The sequence below is a fragment of the Theobroma cacao genome, chromosome 3, assembly GCF_000208745.1.
Source record: "Theobroma cacao cultivar B97-61/B2 chromosome 3, Criollo_cocoa_genome_V2, whole genome shotgun sequence".
NCBI lineage: Eukaryota > Viridiplantae > Streptophyta > Magnoliopsida > Malvales > Malvaceae > Theobroma > Theobroma cacao.
The window spans coordinates 35,071,850-35,093,483 of record NC_030852.1 but is presented as its reverse complement, the minus strand read 5'-3'; the positions used below and the strand labels follow the sequence as shown (position 1 = coordinate 35,093,483).

Below are 21,634 nucleotides of genomic sequence, written 5' to 3'. Positions count from 1 at the left end.
GATGAACAAGGAAAGGAAAATGCTTTTGTGAATCATGACAACTGAAAAGGATGCTTTAGGTCAAGTGATTAAAAGGGCATTCAATACCGTATTTAATGTTTCATAAATTGGTAATATCCTAGTTTGTATATATGGGAAAAAAAAGGGGAATTCTAAATCCCAGTCAAGAAATTTCGATGACCCCAATTCATGGCAGAGAATAAATTCTGTGGGACTTTGGCCATCTTTTCCTAAAACTTTGAGAATCTTGTTGTTTTTATAATTGCCTTTTTGCAAAAGGAAAGATAAGATACGGAAGTGCAATAGGTTCGTGAATGCCCCCGAAATGAGCCAGAGTCCTAGAAAGCTTCAGGAAGAACCAGTAAAAACGGAATCATTAGGGGCAATGACAAAGGCAGAGGAAATATTTTAAAGAGGGAGGGTTTCTTACCAAGTCCAAAAGTTTAGACTTTTATGTCACTTAATCACGTAAAATATGGACAGCACGAGGTTGCATGTTACTTTTTATCTTATAAATAAATATATTCTCAAATTCCTAACTTTTGCATACAAAAGCTATTGCCATCTGAAACGTCCTGGTTCCATGCATCGAAAGGAGAAAAGGAAAAAGTAAACAGAAGAAGCAAACAAGGAAAAGAAGAAGGAATGGGTGAAGAGATTGCACCTAACCTAGTTGGATTGGGTTTCGTGTCACTTAGAGCAAACGGGCACTTGGTTAATTTGGTGGCGACAGGTGGTTGATAGGTCAACAGCACGAAGATAGACGTGAAACCCAATTCTCTTTTGACTTCTTCGAATCTAACAATGGGCGCAAATAGAGAACAATTTAAATGCCACCTAGAACCAATGATTGAAAAAGATAAGAGAAGTTACATGAAAACTTTTTCAACCCCAATTTTCCATTATAGAAGAAATTATTATGATTTGATGCTTTATCTGTTTTAGAATACATACATTTGCTGCAAAATTTACAAGTGCCAGGCCAGGATCAATTACATATACAAGAATCTGCGGTTGGAACCAAGCTATCCAGCAAGTTGTTGGAATGGCGTTTTGCTGTGACTAAGGCAGGTAGCCAACTGCCAAGGTTCCGTTGTTCACCTTCTCCTAAATCCGATCCAGCATAGATTGAAATGCTTCGGAAGTTATATGGATCATTGTCACACATTCGATCTCCAACATCGATGGCCCGATTTTCAAAGTGATCCAACTGAAAAGGAATGTCCTTGGGCAAAAGGCAAATGATGCTGCCACCAGACTGATGCTTAACCATGCTAAATGAGTGTTACTTGAATCAAATGATTACTAACTAGATATCTAAATCTGTTCTGTTGGTATGGATTGGGAACTAAGTAATTTTTCTGCCTCATCATTTGCTTCAGCTTGGAGTTTCCATTTCTGCATAAACATGTTAGAAGAAATTAAGAGGGAGGAAGAAACCAAACAAGAGTCAAACTACACCATGTGTTTCAAATCCATGGTAGATACTAGGTCAGCAGAAGAGAAATGGCATGCCAAGGGTAGTAGTAGAAACAAGCTGCTGGGCGGTATAGAACCAGAAAGAGAAAGTTGCACCCGATCATCAGTTCATCCTACCTGTAGGCTGTAGGCTAAGAAAATAAAATACTAAGGGCCTTTGTCAGGAGTTGAATTGAGTTTTTATACTTGCTAAGACCCTCGTATGATCTCTTGGCAAGTAAAACCTTGTCTTTTTGTCCAGTTCCCTGACTTCTAAATTTTTAATATTAGATATTTTCATGAGTTTAGGATAACCAATTTCAATCAGAGCGTTGTGGGATATCCCAAAACACACAGAGCTATGTCTAAATCCACAAGCTATGTCAGGAGGAGGGGGGGGGGGGGGGGCGGGGCTATAAGTAAAAAGAAAATTGCTTTGAGAGATAGAAACATGCCTCTTCAAGATTCTCCAGCTCCATGATTTGTTGTATCTGTTCAGCGATAGTTTCCTATAGAAAAAATCACTTAATTTAATCATCAAATGTGCCAGGTAAATGCAGAGAAACAAAATATAGACTAGTGCTCACTGCATTGCTTGCTGCTTCAGCAGCTAGAACATCAGAGTCCATTTCTACCTCAATTTCAATCATTGAAGAGATCTGATGAGTAAACAATACCACATATATCAACCTGATGCAATTCATAAGAATAAACAGAAAAGAATTGTTAAGGTTTTATGGTAGAAAGACATACTCTTGCATAACTATCAATGAGTTCAATCCTTCCCCTTAGAGAATTCTCCAAGCCTTCTCGCACCCTTTTGATTCTACTTCTCCGGGCACTGGAAACAGAGAACAAAGAAAACATTGTTTCATCCTACTGAAAATGAAGCAAGTGACCTGGAGGCTTGAGCCATATTAAAACACATGATGGCCAATGAGAAAGATATTCATCTTAAGAACAGAAGGCATAATAATCAAAACAGGAGTAATAAGAATGTTTAGAGATTTTCACCGATAAGAAGATTCTCCTATGGCAAAAATTTTGTTATCCAATTGGCACATGCGAGCCAACATCCAAACCTACACATGAATGAACAAGCTTCTTGAATAAAACTTCAAAACACCCTAGGATGAAGTGACATCGAAAACAACTATGGTTAATGAATGATTGAGGAGTACGATTTATCAAACATATATATTTTTTAAAAAAAAAAAGTGTGTTGACAAAATATACATTCTTTCAACTTATATCTAGAAGATTAAGACTTCATCCAGTCAAGCTCATACTTCAACACCAATATACAATATGAAAGTTCCCGTGAGAAAATTCACAGGCAGCAAACAATAAATTTTGAAGTTTCAAGTTTAAAATCACATGTAGTTAGTTTTTAAAAAAGCCAATCTTCAAAATACACATTTGCGGAAGCAGTAAACTGAGTACATAATCTTCATTGACTGACATATAAGAGTCAACTTCATGTATCAAATTTCATGACTGTCTTTGCAGATGCTCATTTCAATTTGCTTAATGGGAAAAAGACGTTTACATAAATCTGAATTACATCCTTAATTCTGTCATTTCCTATGCAAATTTTCAAAATAGTAAAAATTTCAGTTTAACAAGATTCTGCTTCTGGACTGCCAGGATAGGAGAAATTATGATTTCCATTCCAAGCACCTTAGGGCCAAAGTTGAAACTCTGGCAGCAAGTGTCCCAAGTGAAAGACCTAACTAGGAAAATAGTTAACTATATTACAGTTGCAATTCGCAAGACCATACCTCTTTTTCAGCAGCTTCTTTTAGGTCCCTGATGCGAGACTGCAGTACATCGTACTGAGATAAAAGTTGCTGCTTGATAGCAGTTGTTTCCACCGATCTTTGAGGAAGCTGTCACCATCAATAGACAATGAGTATGCATTTATTCTCTCTGAGAAAATTCCTGAACGGCTTCCATAGAAATAGCAGAATCAGATTGCGGAGCTGAACTACATATCCTGATTGCTATGAATAACAAATAATACCTAAAATCACTGAAGTGATGCTATCAAGCAATAATTAGCATTTAAAACAGAAAAGTGGGAACTTAGTGCTGTGAAAAACTTGAAATTAAATGATAGCCTTAAAAAAGGGTTGGAATCTTGATTATACCAGGGTTTAAAGGTTTTACAAGCAGAATACTAGAACTAAAGCAAGCCAAGATAATAGCTTACCATATTCAATTGGGGAAAAATCACAGCATTTAAAGTTGCTCCAACAGCAAGTGATCCTACAGCAGCAACTGAAAGCAATTGTGGCAAGCTTGGGTCTATTATTCCTGAGGCAGCATCTCCAGCAGCCAGAACAGTGAGAATTGGAATGAGAAAGGCAGGATTAAGTAAGGACGAGTTTCCATCTTTTGCAGGGGCTCTTAATAATTGTGATTCCCGGCCATCTTTGTGGTTTGTCAGGCACATTGGTTCTCCAGGGTAGAGGTTAGGGTCCTTTGGACTAAACTTGAAGGGTCCAACCTCTCTATAAACATTTGAAGGAGCAGCACAAGCAATGGTTACCCTTTCTCCTTCTTGTGCTGGGAGATCAACTCTTTCAGTTGCAAACCTGTGTGTACGGGCCACACCAGAAGGAGTTTGAACCTGAAAAGAGGATGAGGATAGAACTGATTAAAAAAGGGTTGGAGGGGCTGAGTACATAAACTAAAAATTTGCAGCTTAAATTAAAAGATTTGTGAAGAAAGCCACTGAGAGTAATAAATCATATAAAGAGCGTTCAGGTTTTGGCTTCAATGATGAGAAGAAAACTCTGAAGATCCTGTCACATATTGGATCACTAGATTCACTGATGAAATAAAAAAGATTGCAAGTCGCATTTTGAATGATCATAATTTGACACAAGAACCAAGTTTTGAATCCAAAAGATCAAATTGTCAAATAAGAGAAGCAGAATGACTCAACAAGGTAAAAAATGCATACCACAATAGAGTGAACAGCAGCAGGAATGCTTTGCTTCAGTATCCGCAGAGATTTTAGCCCCCTTTTCCATGCTGGAATCTCCATGCTGCGTTCGGCAGGAGGAGTTCCTTAGAAAAAGTGAATATCCCAGCATCAACACCATACACGTATATATTGTGTTATCAACATTAAAATCAAATTAAAGAAAATATTGCTAAAGTCTTTCAATTTCAACTGATAAATATAGTGCATTCATAATTGCTTATGCAACGTAAGTTATGGCAAGTTAAAAAAGATTCAACCACAGTAATCCAGCAAAATACTTGATCCTAGTGTTCTTTTATGAATAAAGCAATGTGTCATTTTCAAGGTATTTGGAAAGTTTATTAAATTTGCAAGGTAAGATATGGACACACTATATATTAATTAAGTATGTCTATAGTCAACCATACTTAAATAATATACCACGGCTGGTAACTCACTTAGCTAAGGAAAACAAGTTTAAAAGCCATGAGTAAAGAAAAATGAGTTTACATCAGTTGGAGAAAAGGCAAACATCCTAGTAAAGTAAAGCAAACAGAAATAAACCAACCTGATTTCCTCTGAGTCAACACTAACTATGTTGCCAGAAACAAGCTCATACTTGTAGCGGCATTTGGCACAACATACAATCTGCAGAAATGCATAGAAATAGATAGTAAAATTTTGGGTAAAATACGCATGAATTCTGGCTTGAGCATCAACAATTTATGCAAAAAATTCTATAGAGGTGCAGAAACACAGGTTGAAAATTCAGGCTACCTCTGGATAAAAGCTTGTTCTCTTAGAAGCAGAATTTCAGAAAGAAGATATTTTGGAAACAAGAACAGTAAAGAAAACATTAGAAAAAGAGAACAGAAAGTTCAATTTTCGCAGTAAGCAATCAATAGGGCAAGTAAAAATGTATTCTTCTTTTTTTCTTCTCTGGTTCACACCATAATCATGCAGTTGGCATGTGTGCATAAAGGGCCAATATTATGCAACTACAACCTAGATTTTGTAGCTGCGGTAGCACTCTTAACAAACTTTCCAATCCTGGAAGTTGTAATTACAGAACAGGCAATAAATCAGTACCAAAGACTTCAATGTATATACCTGAATTCCAAGTTGTGGTTGAGCAACACCAACAGCTATGGTACAAATGGGACATCTTACAACCTTCCCAAAAGGAACCTACCGAAAGATTAAAGAAAAAACCAAAAAGACCCAGAAGGTTTGTTCAATCAGAGTTATCAAAAGGAACATCTTTTATAAGTAAATAGAAAGAACAAAATTAGCTTTTATACCTCCTCACCAGGAGAAACTCCTATTCGGCAAATATCATCGATCATTCTAAGAGCATCAGAGACCCTTAACGATACTGCCAAGCCCTGAACTAATGTAGTGTAGATACCGACATTGGGTCTTGACCATTTCCATCTATCAACCAATGGCCCATTCTCACTTACGCCTATCACCAAAAACATTCGATAACTAGAACAGAAAGACAATGTTTTTCGTGTTTTAAGGTTAAATAAGAAAAAAGAAAAAAGTAAACCTGTGTCGAAACTGGAACGCATGGCGTAGAAAACAGACAAAGCCAAGTCAGCATTGTTACGATCAAGCGCGGCGCTTATTATCAAACGACAATCAGAGCCACTCACAACGCCGCCATATCGTTGTTCACTGCTTTCACTCTGACTCTGATCGATCATTTCCAGTGCTTCGTCCGCATCTTTGGTAGCCGAGACTCTGCTCAGTAACTCCTCGTTTAAAACGGAGGTTTCCTCCCCTTCAAGGACGCCGTTTGATTGGGTGTTTTTTAATGAAGCTCTGGGTTTGAAAGGTTTGTTAGTTTTGAGAGAAGAGAGGGAATTGGTGCGTAAAAGGAGAAACAAAAGAGTAGCGTTGCTGCTGCTGGTGCTGTTGCTGTTGTTTGGAGAATATTCGGGCAGTTTTGTGAAGATTGGAGGAGAAAAGCGAGACAGCCAAGGTGAAGAAGCTATGTTCAGAGTCATTTTATTTTCCCCTTTGCTTTTACAAGCCTTAGAACCAGAACTAGAGTGTTTTCTTTAAAAAAAAAAAATCGTTTCGTTTTTCTCACTTTGGATGAAGGATGAAGATGATGAAGAACGAGAGGTTCAGAGGACACATGGAAATAGTTGTTTTATGAAAGGATAAGCATCATTCCCATTGACAGGTCACAGGTGATCGCCCACAAGATAGGAAAAAGGTCGCATTAAAATTAGTAATTGGAGGTGCGGGGAATCGAACCCCGTGCCTCTCGCATGCGAAGCGAGCGCTCTACCATATGAGCTACACCCCCTTAACGCTGGCCTGCGGTCGTACTCAGAATTGCTGCAATTTACTCCACATCTGGCCAAAAACAAATATTTAAGAGACTTGGTATCGGACAAAGAAGACAGCATTTGCCCAATCACTAGGTTGATGCAATACAAATATACGGATACAAGAAATTATATGTCTCGATGGCCTCTTTCACTGCACACTATTGAATACCGTTTACCGAGGGAACTAGGCCTACCAATGAATCACCTCTTTGAGCACTAGCACAATGGCCTTTTCCCCAAGAGATACCATTGACCACATGATCTCGGTAGGAGCAGAGATACTTGTTTTCCACTCTGCATATTTTAAATCGGCGTTAACATATTTCGGTTATAGTTACTTTGGGCCATGCTAAGGGTATGCCGCCGTCTTGAGAGGATCCACGATCCATCCATTTGTTAACTTCTTAACTAGCCCCATGGATTAGAAGATGATGTTCTGGAATGGATGTTTCATTGCCTAAAAACACCATTACATTTCCCCAAGTGCTCAAGAGGCACAGTTCGAAGAACCAATAGCAATTGAAAGAACACTACTATACATCGCTAGTTCAGCAGAACCTAAAAAGTACAACTGAATTGTCACATTCTCACATAGAAAGCTAGAAGAGCAAGTTGATAGCAAATGTTGAAGACAAGAAGCCAGCATAAAGCAACCTCAGATTAGCATCCACGTAGTAGGCAGAAATGACAGGATAGAAGAGGGCTCTACACTTCTCCTAAAGGGATACATCTCACGCACATCAGTTGCCGAACCGGCCCCTTCCCCAAGGCATTCTTTGCCGGCCACCACCATTGCGTTGTGCAGTATTGTGCTGACGTGACAACACCCTCATTCGCTGTTCCTTCATATTGGCAAACAGCGAATCCAGCGTCTGAGGCCTTTGCTTAGTTGCTACATTTCCTTGCTGCTCCTGCTGCTGCTGCTGCTGCTGCTGCTGCTGATGTGGCTATAAAGGTAAAAATTGCTCACTAGGCATCAACCCAGAATAACAAATGCAACAAGCAATTCATATAAATGACTACTTGGGGATTGACAAGAGATCCCCAATCTAATTGAAATTGTACACAATTAATGTGCAAAGCCAAGTTGTTAAAAAGCCACCAATTTAAGAAAGAATCTATGTCCCAACTCATGAAAGTGAATACATTACAAAGCCCCCACAGATCACGTAATCAACCGTATAACTTCCTTTGAGATAAGAGAATACCTTTGCAGCAAAGCCTCCATTTACAGCCCTCCTTTGGACGGGTGGTGCTCCAATCCTGCACCCAGAAGTGAAAACCATGAATGCATAACTGAAACAGTTCAAAACAATCAGAGAGGTAAGTCCAACAAGAGACTAGCTTTCATCCAACATGCCAGCAACCAGTACTATAGCATTGAGACTTGAGAATCTTACCATCATAGGAAGACTATATTTATTTCCAATAAACAGAAAGATAAGACAAACCATCTGTAATATAACTCCTTTCTATTCCAAAAAGCTTTCCAATTCAACAACATAATCGGGAGTCTAAACCAAACACCGGAAATGATTTGCTATCACAAAAAACAGAGAGAAAGCCCTCCCATGCAGGAGCAGAACTGGGGAAAACCACAAGGGTGAATTCTCCAGACTGTCGGACAAGCAGCAAACTTCCATTCGAGCAACCTCCAAGCCCACCTTGGAAAAAAAATCAACACATCTCGTAGATGCCATGAAAGGTGCGAAACAGATGTCAAATTTACATCTAAACAACTAGATAAAATCAACTTAGCCCTTTCAACATTCCCCAACCCAGTATTCTTCATGCTTGGTTATTTAGAGCTCAAAGATTTCAATATGGCGCCAGAGGCAGCAATCTGTTCTCTTCGCCAAACTTATCCATTTTTTCTTGAGTATCATTGTGTCAATCAATCCATGGTCCTTAAAGATGATAAGACCCAGCCATAAATTTAGCAGGTAAGAGAAATCCTAGAAATGATGAGTAAAAAGAAGTATCAACAGTTGACTGGAAAAAAAGGGCTAGTTAGATAAACCACATGCCTCCAGACTAGATAAAACTAGTAGCGTACATTGATGGATATGCAACCTCTCATAAACTCCCAACAACTAAATTCATCAAAGAATCTGAAGTGGCCAAAACTACTTGATGAAGAACATCGAAACCAATGGAATGACCGAGCAGATAGAACTACATAATCCATTAGCGTAACCACAAACTACCCAACTGACATTTCTAGACAGGTGAAGAGTTCGTCCAATCAGATAACAAGCCACCTACACAATCTTTGCATGCACCCATACAGCTCTTGCACGTTGCAAACATCAAAACACAGTGTCATGTAGTTCTAAATCCACCTCCTTCAAACATGATAACAACAATCAACAACTTGCTACTCAGATACTTCAATATCCAACCCAAAAGGTAGAAAACTGATTCCAAATTAGGCATGCCCATGAAAAAAATGAAATAACCACAGATACGAAGCTTATGCTACAAGCATGGTATTTTGGGTAGTATGAACAATAAAAAGCCAATACTTCAAGATAATCCCAAATTTGGCCACTTTTCCACAAGAAACCTAATCAAATATTTGGGAGTTCCACATAACATGCAACTTGAAATAAGTTTAACCAGGACCACATTGCAGAGGTCATCAATATTGTAGAAGATCCATGTTTTACCTGCTGCAATGATTCAACGATAAGATGGGCAGTTGTTATAAATATAACTATTCCAGCTATTAGAAATCAAAGCTGCTTGCATAAAGTAACAATATGAGCTAAGCTCAAAATCCTTATACCTTGGTTTATTCATATTAGCCACCCTGCTACCATTAAAAGCTCTAACCCGAATTGGGGCAATTGCAGCCCTACGTGCGGCCTCAGCTGCCAAAGGGAATCGGTTCCCCTGGAAATTTGACCTTCTTTGCGCGAGAACCCCCTGATTAACACACATGGAGCAGAAAGGGTAAAAAATTTGACATCAATGTTCACACCCAGAACATATATAAATTTATCAACAACAGCAATAAAAATCACACACCTGTCTAAGAGAGGACCGTGAGTCCATATACTGTTGCACCTTCAAAGCCTTCTCTTTTGCAGCATTATTCACAGGTTTCTGACTTTTAATCTGATGGTAAAGAAAAAACATATTAGAATATCAACTACAACATGTGAAACAGTAAAAATGTGTTTCTAGAGTAAAAAATTCTTACCGGAGCCCTTTGCTGCTTCTTGGCTTTAGTTGAATTTTTTGACATTTTAATGATATCATCTAAGTTCATAGAAAATAAAACTAATCAATAAACAATTTTCCCCAAAAGAAAAGAACTTAAAAAGGTACAAACAGCTAATAGCTCACCCAACGTCATATCCATTTTCTTTTCTGTGAGTGCAATTGCTTCACTTGTAAGTGGTTTAGCCGCCATCTGACAAGGTCAACAATTTATTCCAAACAGTACATGGAGAAATTCGAGACAAGGTAAAAAAAAGAATATCTTTAAATTAAAATTAAAAAAAAAAAGGCCAGCTCAATCTTCAGAGACAAAACACACAAGCCTTACTAACAGGAAAAGGAACGCCCTCAAGTAATTCTAAAATCAAAATTATACAACATACAATTACTTTACATAATAAATAGCTTTCATGATAAAAATTAAAAACAAAAAAAACCCCTCAAATTTTTAACAATAACAAAAAAGAAAAGCCGCTGATATGTTAAAAGTGCATTAAAATTAGTCAAACAGAAAAAGAAATTCTTCGTTTTCTCACCAAATAAACAGATAAAAAGAAGTAGCACATAAATCTGCAAAAATTCAGAAAAGAAAAGAAGAGAAGAGAAGCCTAGCCAGCCGCCTATGGCTGCCGCAGTGTTCAACCAATCAAGAAAAGAACTCACCAAACAAACAATACAGATATCGATTTGCAGATAATACGCGAGAGAATCAAGAAAAAGAAACGGATTAAAGAAAGAAACGCACCGATTTCGAAACGAGAAATTCAACGAGGAAAGCGAAACGAATCCAAGACTTGGGTGAAGCTGGGGCTAGGGTTAGGGTTTTCGAAGTTACTTTCTTCGAAAATGGCAAAAGAGGGGAAAAAAATTGCAGTGGTTTGGATGCTTCGTGGATACGCCAACAACAAAACGAGTAAACCGATTAGCGGAAACTGGTATTTATATAGGGCCGTTGGATTGGCGGATTTCAAGTTTCATTAAAATTCAATTATCGATCGTTTGATACAATTAGATTTCAAGTCCGTCTTTAAGTAGGGACGATAATAATTACGTCATAAAAATCTTCTGGGCAATTACGGAATATTCCGAGTACAGCTCAACATCACGTGGTTTTAGATAGTATTTGATAAATACGAGCCCGCCACGTCATAGATTATGGCTTATGCTTATTCGAGGGAAGTAAACGCCTTTACGTGGCGTGCTGTTATTGGGTTTTAGAGGTGATATAACTTCTTCTTTTTTTGGCTAAAAGGTAATTATCATACTTTTGATTAACTCTCTTACAATATATAAAGTAATAAAGCAAAGATATTTCCAACCCTTATTGCCGAAGAAAAATGATATCATTCCAACTAATTACTCATCAGTGAATGTGTAAACTTCGGTTATGAATAATTTAGGCAACAGAAGCATTTAGAATACCTAAAAATACACATTATAATAGTCATTGCATTAGCAAAAGAGTTCAGAATCTTAGGCCGAAGGAAAAATAATTAGCTAGGAAAATTGCATATTTCCACTTTATATTAAAGAGGTGAAATAGATTATTGATGTTTGACTAGTAGTTTTATCATAGCAAAGCTGTTTGCTCACCTCCATAAACACATATTTATTCTAAAAGTTATGCCTCTCCACCACAGACTTCATGTTTGGGACTAAAATTTTCCTGAACTACTGATTAACGGGAAAAAGAATGCCTCATCAGTTGACTCCATAGATCCACTTCTCTGCGTTGCTTGTATAGCTAACCAATTCTTGTGGCTTGAACCACAAGTTTATTTCGTTCTTGGCGGTCTCAGGACCATCACTGCCGTGAATTATATTTCTGCGTAGTAAAAGAACTACCGAGCTTCAGATCGTGGTGCAAAAAGTCATGTATGTAAAACTGATCTACAAGAAATAAAAGAAGGATATACCTTCCAACAACGACTGCGAGATCACCTCTGATGGTTCCCGGCTCTGATTTCTGAGGATCTGTTGCTCCAATGAGTTTCCGGCCGTATTTAATCACTCCCTCTCCTTCCCAGACCTGTACAAACAAGATTAGTCCAGCCAAGCTCAAAAGCGTAAACAACAAGAAGATAAAATTCTAGTTGCTCCTACCATAGCAACAACAGGGCCTGAGCTGAGGAATTCACATAGGCCACTGAAGAAGGGTCTTTCCTTCAAGTCATCATAATGTTGCTGGGCAAATTCCTTTGAAGGAACCAATATCTTTATAGCCACAAGCTTGAACCCTTTGCGCTCAAAACGAGATATGATTTCTGAAATCTGGAATACAGAAATGCTTTAATATGTGTTATGTTTCACTCCACAATCCCAAAAACTGCTAAATTGGATAAGGAGAGAAAGTCACACTGTCACAGCATATGTTTATTCTAAGATATATACTACAAGCAGAATGCAACAAGTAAAGACAGCATGACAATGCAACATTGTTGAGATTCATTATTTCAATGCTAAGATAATTTGGGAAGGCTTAGACATCTTAAGTTGATGATACAGGACAGATGCATCTTACCAGCCCTCTTTGTACTCCATCAGGCTTGATAGCAATGAAGGTGCGCTCCATCTGAACAAAGAAAAATGGTTTATTTTTTTCGGGACAGAATGAAAAATTATGGAAGGATAAGGGCAGTACAAACAGTGAAAAAGCTAAAGTATCAGCTGTGAAATTGAATGGTGATGAATTACCTCTGCAGCATGAGCCTCCTGCTCCTGAAGCATGTAAGCTACAAAGATGATAAAAACAAACAAAACATTCAGGTCAGTTCTTTTTATTTTTCCCTATTTTTGTCGAGAGGCAGAGGTATGTGGAATTCCTCTACAGAGATCATGATTGTAAAGCCGGAGGTTCTTTGCTCAATTTTTCATTTTAAGTGTTATGAATATAATAGCCAAGTGTAATAGGAGGCTGAAACTTCAGTTATCTGGCACATAAAGGTTTCATCATCATCATACAACTGATCAAAATTTGATCCTGGGATGTAGATACCCTAACTATTGCTAGACTTGTAAATTTTGATATGATAAAATTGACCACTGAAATTTGAATCTGCAGTGTGAATCTAATTGTGAGGGCAGGCAGTAGATGGATATGAAAGAGAGAGCCCACAGACACGAAAGAAAAGGCAGCAGAATCAAGTTAGATCAGTGCAGAGATATGATGATAGCCGGTACAGTTCACAGTTTTCAATTTGGGCACAACGTTGGGAGAAATTTAGGGAAGAAGTCAAGTCTAAAATGCATCCCAATCAAGGTATTTCCCCCATTACCATGCTAATGCAAAGTATAATTATTGTTGAAGAGGTCCAGGAAGCCACAATGCTAAAACTTGAGCAAGGGACAAGGCTCCTCTTCTTTCATCCAAAATTGTAAATGCAGAAACTCAGCTTGGACTTTTATACTGCCATCATGTGCATTTTGTTTTAAAACATGATTAGGATACAAAGGAGAATTAACTCTAGATGGCTATAGGTGCATGCATCCAAATCAGATCATATAAGTAACAAAAGAGACAAAATCTGAGGAAAAGAGTTAAGTCATCCAAACCTGCCACTGGAAGAGCAAAAACTCCTGAAAGCCATCCTCTAGATGCATTGGTGGGACCAGTCCTTCCATAAGCTGAAGCTAAAAGAGGCACCTTACCACCGAGTGAAACTGCTGCAGCAGCAGCTACTGCTCGCCCTTCTGCACACGATAACATACAAGGTTAATAAGCTTAAAACAGAACAATTTGCAAATCAAGACACCAGCACGTTCACCACATGCACAAAAATTTATACACTTTATGCAAGTCAAAACTCACATATTCCTCTGCATAAACATTCACATTTCATGCAATAGAAATTACCAGCACGTAAAATGTTTCGATTTTTTTTTTAGTGGACAAACATGAGTATTCTTTTAACACATGAAACTAGTATATCCCTCAACTTCTAGATCAAAAAAATGTGTCCTCAGATGGATGGATGATATCATGAAAAGCAGGAAAGAATAAAGAATGAATAAAATTGAAGTGAAGACAGATGCCGGTAGCATGGATGCAGAAAAATGCAGAATAAATCTTTTGCTTTCCCTTCTCGCTTTAGTCACGGATGGGTAGCTAATCAGTTAGAGGCAACAGAACAGAACCGATTCTACAACTAAAAAGCGTGAGTAACATTCCTCTTCTAATCTTTTCCCTTTTGAGAGTCCACATCAAGAACAGTACCACGTGTTAGGTTCAACTTTTTACAGCTTGAAAAGGAAAAGGTAGAAATAGAAACTTTTAATTAATACAAATTAAAGTTTTTAAAAAGTGGTTTCAGATTCTTAGTCACTTCATTTGCCAAACAGACGACTAGCAAAGCTTCCATCCAAACAAAATAAAGGCATTATTGATGATAATAACAATCTCAATACTGTATTAAAATAATAAAATTAATCTAATGAACAAAATGTTTAATAAAAATGAATAAATCATCAGGTTGATAGACAATAAATTTCCGATAACTAGTCAAAAATCAGAGTCGAAACACGGGATTGATCCACAACTACGAATCAAAATCAGAGATTTACATCAAACACTATCAAATCAATATTCGAAATGTCATTTCACATAAAATGGTATTTATTAAATCAGAATAATATTAAAAAAATTCAACGTTGCATTATCAGGAAACATATTCACCACAAATCACTTCACAGATCAGCCATCCATCAGCTCACCAGAAAAAAAAAGAACGTAGAGAAATAACCAAGATGTCACTAAAACAATGAGGAAAAACAAGGAGATGAGAAAGCTATACCAGAGTAAAAGCGAGAGCTCTTGGAAGCTGAAAGGAGAGACCTGGCAGCTCTAGAAGCAGATCTGAAAATCTGAGAGCTCATTTTTTGTTTTCCTGGATTGTGGGTATAGAGAGAGCGCTGAGAGCTAAGGTGTGCTTTGAGTAGTGGAAGCAGAGAGAGAGATAAGGAGCGGAAGAAAGGGGAAGGCCTTTTATAGTCAGACCATCAGTTAAGTCATGAGTGAGATTTGATTTGGTTCTCACTTCACTTTTTCGTGCGCGGTTAGTGGTTTGGTTCGGTCAATGAATGCCACCCACTGCCCCGAATCAGTGGGAAAACTAAATGAAGTACTTTAGTACGAAACGAAATGATCGGCCAAAATGATATAACTGCTGATGTTCGGACTTTGGACTTTCGAACTTTCCCGGTTGCAAACATTTACGAAATGTTCAATTTTAAAAAAAAAACATAATATTTTAAAAAATTTTCTGTAATATAAAAAAATATTAAATAAATTTTAATATATTTAATTAAATTATCATAATTTTATTTTAAATTAAATTTTTTTATAATTATTAATTAAAATATTATTTATTATTTTATGTCATGTGACATATTAATATGTTATAATAAATAATGATATAACATTATAATAAATAATTATATAACATTATAATATGATCATATAACATTTTCAGCTTTTAATATCATATAAATATAAAATAACAAATAATATTTTAATTAATGATAATTAATTCATTGATAATTATAAATATCTATTTGATATGAATATAATAAAAAATAAAAAAATAAATTTGTTTAATAAATTTTAAAAAAATTCATATATTATGCTTAAAAAAATGATTAGCTTGTATTGTATAGACACATTCAAAATAATTGTGCAACGGTAAACCTGATTTCTTACAAGAAAAGGGCCTTGAACTCGGATGCGTACGGAGCTATAAGAGAATATGGAAGGATTACTTCAATTACCCTAAAAAGACATAAAAAGTATAACGAGGAATGGAATGGACTATATTCCTTGTTTTGTTTGTGGAGACGGGGGGTGAGAGAGAAGTAAAATGAATTGTAAAGGTGTAATGATAAAACAGATCTCGTGTTCCTCTCTCTTTCTTTTCTTTTCTTTTTCTGTTTTTTTTTTTTACAACTTTTTTTTCCCTTCTGCTCTTTCTTTCTTTCCAACTAGGAAGAAGGAGAAAGATAACTACAAAAGCAAAGCCTCATTGAATAGGGGGGGAAGCTTCTTTTATCTGCGGCACGTTTGTCATTGGAAAAGTGGAAAACAAAGAGGAAGCTTTTCCTTTCGTCAATAATTGGCTCACTACCTAGCGGGGACTGGGTCTGGCGATAATGTTACCCACCTGCCAATCCCAACCACGAAGCCTCATGGCTTTTAACTCTCAGCCCAAGGGAAAAATGGATGGAACACTTGCCTTAATCTATGAAGCTTCAAAAGTAAAGTGTCGGGAGGAACCCAAAAGATTATAGTTTTCTCTGATGTCTCTCGTTTTTTAAAACCCAAAATGCAGACCGACCGAAAGATAACTGTTTTCTATTCATTTGTTCTCATTTCTCAATGATGTTTTGTGATTCACGTGGCTTATAAAGTACTGAAATAAAGACTCACAGGCGGGGTATATTTTAATGTATACTCCAGTTTTGTTGGATCTTTGTTTCTTTCTTGTTTGTGCATTAAGAGCTTCATTACAAGAAAAGAACCTGGACTGTTCTCTCCTCGGAAAAGCAGAGTCCATAAAGCTTTAAGTCATCTGCTTGAAATAGTTTTGAATATCTAACAGCTTCCTCATGCTGATTCATTGAAAACGCCATCATATGTACATGAAGAAAAGAATCGTTAGTTAATTTGATCTATATACAAGCAACTGTTAAAAAAAATCTGTACATGATTTTACTTTTCACTTGAACCATTGGGAACTTTGAGATCAGAACCCAGCTTGCAGTCTGTCTGCAACGCTGATAACCAGGTGTCCACCTAGGAAAAGAGGACAAAAGAATAAATAAAATTAATTTTAAATAGATACATAGTGAACTTCTATGATAGGTTGTCCAAAATTCACTTATGCTCCGAAGGTTTCTTTGATCCTTTCTAAAATGTATAAAACCAAATGAAAACAATTTTTGAAGTGCTCACACAATCTTGACAACCATCGATGAACTATGCTATAATGAGAAGAGAATCAGACTGACGAGTCTAGCTATGAACAGACATGATCTAAATCTAATGGCAATCGATGAATGTTATATGCATGCATGAACATACATTGAATTCTAAAGAAATGAAAACACTTTATGGCATTTAATCAAAATCAAATATCACATATTTTACTATTTTAGCTAGCTTAATTGCCAAAGATTTGTCATGGAGATTCATGTTCTAGTTTCCTCCAAATATTAATTAGTTTCATCTTCCTCAACTGAAAATAAGAAAATGGAGAATCGGCCTCTAACTCAAAATATAGTCCATGTGAAACCTTATTCCTACCCATGTTCAGCTCCATACTTCACAAAATAACATGAAATTGAAGTAAAACCATTTTATGAGTTTGGAACAGCTCAACTATATACAAAAACTGACCTAAATGAGTAGGGAAACATTTTATACTCCATTAACAAATGCATGTTATGCACAAGGTATACCTGTATTTTAGAAACATGTGAACACTCATAGCGCAGTCCTTGACGAGTTAAAATATAAAAGGAATATTGCGTCCCTTCATCTTCTCTTGTAAAGCTGGGCAGAGAACCTACTTCAACAATATCAGAGAGCAGGGTTGAATCCTGAGGGCTCAAATCTGCATAGTATAAATTAAGAGGTTGATCAGCAAGTAATGTTTACAATACACCGGGCTACACTGTGTTAAAATTCAACCAGCCAATTACATGAATCCTTCATTGCTAGCTGCTAGCAGTTACTAGTAAGGTATAATTAATGCTTAACCAAGTTGAGCTAAAAAGAGAACACTTGAAGTTGAAACTTAATGATGCGTTCATTAAAGAAGATGAACAATTTAAAAGTGCTTGATCGTCTGAATTTGAAATCAACACCTGCATTCCTGACAGAATTTTTTATGTCGTTTCCATTTTACACCAACCATGAAGCATGCACCATAGAGAATCAGGGTCCAATTTGTGATAATAATGATAATAATAATAGAAGAAGAAAAAAAGAGAACACAACAAAGGTTAATTACCTGTGGAGAATAAATAGAAGAATATACATTGGCCATGAAGAACAACAAATCGAGGAAGCCAGTCGTCAACATCGTTATCATCAATAGGAGCAGGTTCTCCAGGTAAAGCAGTCCACCTCTGCGGATGGAAGATATGAAAGAAAATCATTAATCAGAACAGTAAGAGTGCATGAACAGAGGATGCAGCATAAACAAATATGAAGATAGCATGATGGGCATATTCATACCGTTCGGATGTACAAATAGCCGGTAAGACGAGCTGACCGCAAAATTTCATCAATATGTTCCAACCTGTGTAAAACAGAAACATCAATAAAAGAAATGCAGAAATATTTTGTCTAAAACTAAATCTTACAGTCAATGCAGCTAGGAATTGCGTATATAGAAGCTCAGGAAAACCCATAAGTAAAGATAGAATCACCAATGTTCAGAAACCATTATTTACAAGTTGGGCCCTGACATTAGGAGGAAAACTCCACATAACTTCCAGTTCTGGAAACAGTAAATCAGAATTCTAGAAATCAAGTATAACTCTCTCTTTGTCATTCTAACTAAAGCTTCAAATTTTAAAGGCTCAAACTTTCAAACATTATCTTTCCACTGCACTAAATTATTATAAACATGCAAACACTGTTAACCAAAATATGCATCGTGGTTCAAAAGTCCAGATTCAACTCTCCCTTACCGAGCTTTCAAGTGAGCTTCTCTCTCTTCTATATCCGCAAGTTCTGATCTAAGTGATTCCAACTCTGCAGCAGTCAACTGAACCTGCAAATGAAAAAAAAAAAACAGTTATTGTGACAAGGGATGTGTTGCTATCAATAAAACCAAATGGGAAGCTTCAAATAGGCTCTTAAATGAACCTTTTCCTGACCAGCACCAGAACTCCATGGCAATCCACGTAAACTGAACAGATTCAACATTAATGCAGCACTTCTCAATTTTCGACCAGACCATAAACTGCTACAGGACCTAACCTAGAGCAGAACTAGAATATTGAGATATGATGAACTCGAAATTCTTAATCTGTTCTCTTTTTGACCTTCAGAAAGTAATACCTTGAAGAATTATCAATACTTGGCTGTGAAACAGGTGAACTTCTGATTTGAAGAGAGTCAGCACTGGGAGTTGAGACTTGAAAATGATCTGGAATCACCTTTATCTTCCCAAGACTGTCATCCATAAAGTTTTACTCACTACAGGAAGAGGTACAAACCTATGACCAATAAAAGGAGAATGAAAATGGTATTCATAATAATAACCAAACTTACGATAATATGTTTTAAGAAAGCACAAAAAAATTAAGTACTTTCATTGCTGGCTTATTCACCAGGCAATATGTGACAGAACAATATTGGTATAAAAACAGATGCATCAAAACTTAAACCCCTAAGTAATTGCACAAGTGCTTGCCAAATGATAAGCCAATCATTTTGTAAAACCAGATTCCAGTTTTTTTCAAAAGAACAAGCAATTGTATGACTTTAGAGCATTGATATACATAAGATTTCAGGTTTATCATAATGTATAGAAGTATGCAACAAAGAGATCCGAATATACATGATAACATAAAAATATATGTATACGTAGGAGTGTGGAGATTGGTTCATGCTTGTCAACTAGCTGACAACTAGAAATCGAAGCTCATCTCCGGTAAACAATAAGGTAGCCAAACATAAAAAATGCACATCATTTAAGGAATATAAAACCCAATTATGCAGCAGCGGTACTATAAGGAAGCCTGAAAAATCACAAAAATAAATCATCACTCACACTACATAGAGTTAAAGTCCCTTAAAAGTTACCATGTTAATTAACCAACTTAAGACGCAACAGGGACAAGGTTTTCATAAACTGGGAACATGAAACCATTGAATTTGGAGTATTCTTCATATACCTACCAAAAGCTGATCAATTAACTCCACAGTTAACAGCTGAAACGATCAGAAATAAAATTAAAAAAAGAAAACAAACGATGCCCTTTGATCAACAGCTAAAACAAGTAAAAAGTTGCCCAAAAAGGGAAACCCAATAAAAACAAATATCCCATGAATCTAAATCCGATCAAAAAAAGTAAATAACCAAGGTTGGAGCAGAGCTTACTGAAGCTTGATCGCTTGAATTCGTATAAGCCGCACGAGCAGAACAAAAGAACAAGCTGGAAAGATACAGATAATGATTTGATTTAAAAAAAAAAGTTTATTCTAATAAAAGATGAAGAGACACCTTTTTTTTTTACCGGTAGAAAGAGACTTTTAGACAAGGGAGAAGACGGGAAGCTAACGAGAGAGGAACTTGTGTTCACGGAAAGTGTTTTGACCCTCGGCAAACTTGAAAGACATAACCATCTGACTGGTCGGTAGAGTAGTTTCTCTTGATCGTACTGCTTAATACAAAAGGACCATTATACCCCCCTTCTTCGCTCTTTTTTTTCTTTCTTTTGTCCCAGGGAAATAAAAAACCCTTTATGGTTTTATATGCAAAGGTTTACGATAATGCAGATGTCATGTCCTAATTATATTTGTTTTTATCTTTTATATATCACTATGAATCTGTTCTATCATAGTGGATTCCACATTTTGTATTAACTTATTAATTAATAATGGTACCTTTTCTTTTATTTATTTTTTTACCATGTATCATCATTGTCCTCTCTTTAATCCTAAGAAAAACAAAAGAAATTTCAAAAACTTTCGATCTTCTTGCTTAAAATGGTTCTGAACAAGTTAAAAAAGCCATATTAATCTCCAAAATAACAAAAAAAAATTCCTGTTTGAAACATATTTTTATGAAAAATATGCATTTAATTCCATTCAAAAGGTGCAAGAGGTTCGTGTTATCATTTTTTATTATAAAATAAAAAAAGATAAAATATTTATATATATTTGATGAAAATTACACAGGATTTTGTTGATTTAAAAAATAGACACTTTATTCAAAAAAAATATTAATCAATCATTAGGGTTCTAACTAATTTATTAACGTGATAATATTTTTGAAATAATTTTATCTTTGAACATATAAAAAATTATAATACTATATAAATTTTTATTTTTCACTTTTAACTTTTTTTCTTAAATTCGGACATTGAATGAAATGCAAATATTCGGCTTCAATGATGATGTCGTGCTATATTGGCTTGTTGCTGAAGGTAGCTATGATTGTTAATTAACGATAATTAAGCCTGGGGGACTAAGTAATTAATCACCAAATATTCGGCTTCTAAGCAGCAATCTTAAAAGAAATGCAGTCCAATGAGCATCGTAAAGGCAGCTTGTGCTTTCCTATGAAGCCATAATGAGTGGAACTGTTTAATCTTTAGCCATTCAATTATCCCAATCACTGTTTGAATAAGGGGATAAAGAAGGTCAAGTGCTCATTTGGACAAAGTAAGGATGTAAAAGCAAACAAATTGTGACGATGGTTCGGTCCACCAGTGGACCTTTAAGTTCTCATTTCGTCCATCGTGAGAGAGGTGTACGACACTAATGCGATTTGTTTCACATCCACCGCATGTATTGCTGATACTTAGCAAAAGAGGTGTAGTATACTCTACTTCAGCGTGATATACAGGGCCGACAAGTCACTATTTTATGATGCTACTAACTGTTGTCCTTGTAAACAGTAAATTT

The 21,634-nt window shown here is 36.3% G+C and overlaps 3 protein-coding genes, 1 long non-coding RNA gene and 1 other non-coding gene across 6 annotated transcripts; 1 reads left to right on the top strand and 4 right to left on the bottom strand.

Annotated features, from left to right (window-relative positions):
• Positions 870 to 6,604, bottom strand: LOC18606713. The gene is made up of 12 exons (XM_007040480.2): positions 5,982 to 6,604; positions 5,731 to 5,894; positions 5,540 to 5,617; positions 4,998 to 5,077; positions 4,427 to 4,511; positions 3,671 to 4,090; positions 3,240 to 3,347; positions 2,473 to 2,540; positions 2,212 to 2,299; positions 2,046 to 2,117; positions 1,914 to 1,967; positions 870 to 1,398 (listed from the first exon to the last, which is right to left on the bottom strand). The coding sequence occupies exons 1-12, from the start codon at positions 6,439 to 6,441 to the stop codon at positions 1,318 to 1,320; spliced, it is 1,758 nt and encodes a 585-aa protein (XP_007040542.2). The 5' UTR covers positions 6,442 to 6,604; the 3' UTR covers positions 870 to 1,317.
• On the bottom strand, positions 6,677 to 6,749 carry TRNAA-CGC. The gene has a single exon. It is a non-coding gene; the product is annotated as a tRNA-Ala (tRNA).
• On the bottom strand, positions 7,196 to 10,933 carry LOC18606712 (chromatin modification-related protein EAF1). 2 transcript variants are annotated; one of them, XM_018117733.1, is made up of 7 exons: positions 10,745 to 10,933; positions 10,126 to 10,192; positions 9,980 to 10,038; positions 9,805 to 9,894; positions 9,563 to 9,702; positions 7,983 to 8,040; positions 7,196 to 7,721 (listed from the first exon to the last, which is right to left on the bottom strand). In XM_018117733.1, the coding sequence occupies exons 2-7, from the start codon at positions 10,190 to 10,192 to the stop codon at positions 7,515 to 7,517; spliced, it is 621 nt and encodes a 206-aa protein (XP_017973222.1). In that variant the 5' UTR covers positions 10,745 to 10,933; the 3' UTR covers positions 7,196 to 7,514. The 2 variants fall into 2 exon arrangements, with proteins under 2 accessions (XP_017973222.1, XP_007040540.1); XM_007040478.2 differs by having other exon boundaries at positions 7,983 to 8,037.
• Positions 11,427 to 20,332, bottom strand: LOC18606710. The gene is made up of 16 exons (XM_018118076.1): positions 20,106 to 20,332; positions 19,061 to 19,218; positions 18,866 to 18,974; positions 18,688 to 18,770; positions 18,230 to 18,293; positions 18,003 to 18,120; positions 17,449 to 17,603; positions 16,741 to 16,783; positions 16,127 to 16,131; positions 14,790 to 14,859; positions 13,552 to 13,689; positions 12,694 to 12,731; positions 12,521 to 12,571; positions 12,103 to 12,270; positions 11,916 to 12,028; positions 11,427 to 11,824 (listed from the first exon to the last, which is right to left on the bottom strand). Exons 2-16 carry the CDS (start codon positions 19,183 to 19,185, stop codon positions 11,701 to 11,703), a joined length of 1,404 nt encoding a protein of 467 aa, XP_017973565.1. The 5' UTR covers positions 19,186 to 19,218; positions 20,106 to 20,332; the 3' UTR covers positions 11,427 to 11,700.
• LOC108661414 lies at positions 12,685 to 13,533 on the top strand. The gene is made up of 2 exons (XR_001927212.1): positions 12,685 to 12,765; positions 13,061 to 13,533. It is a non-coding gene; the product is annotated as an uncharacterized LOC108661414 (long non-coding RNA).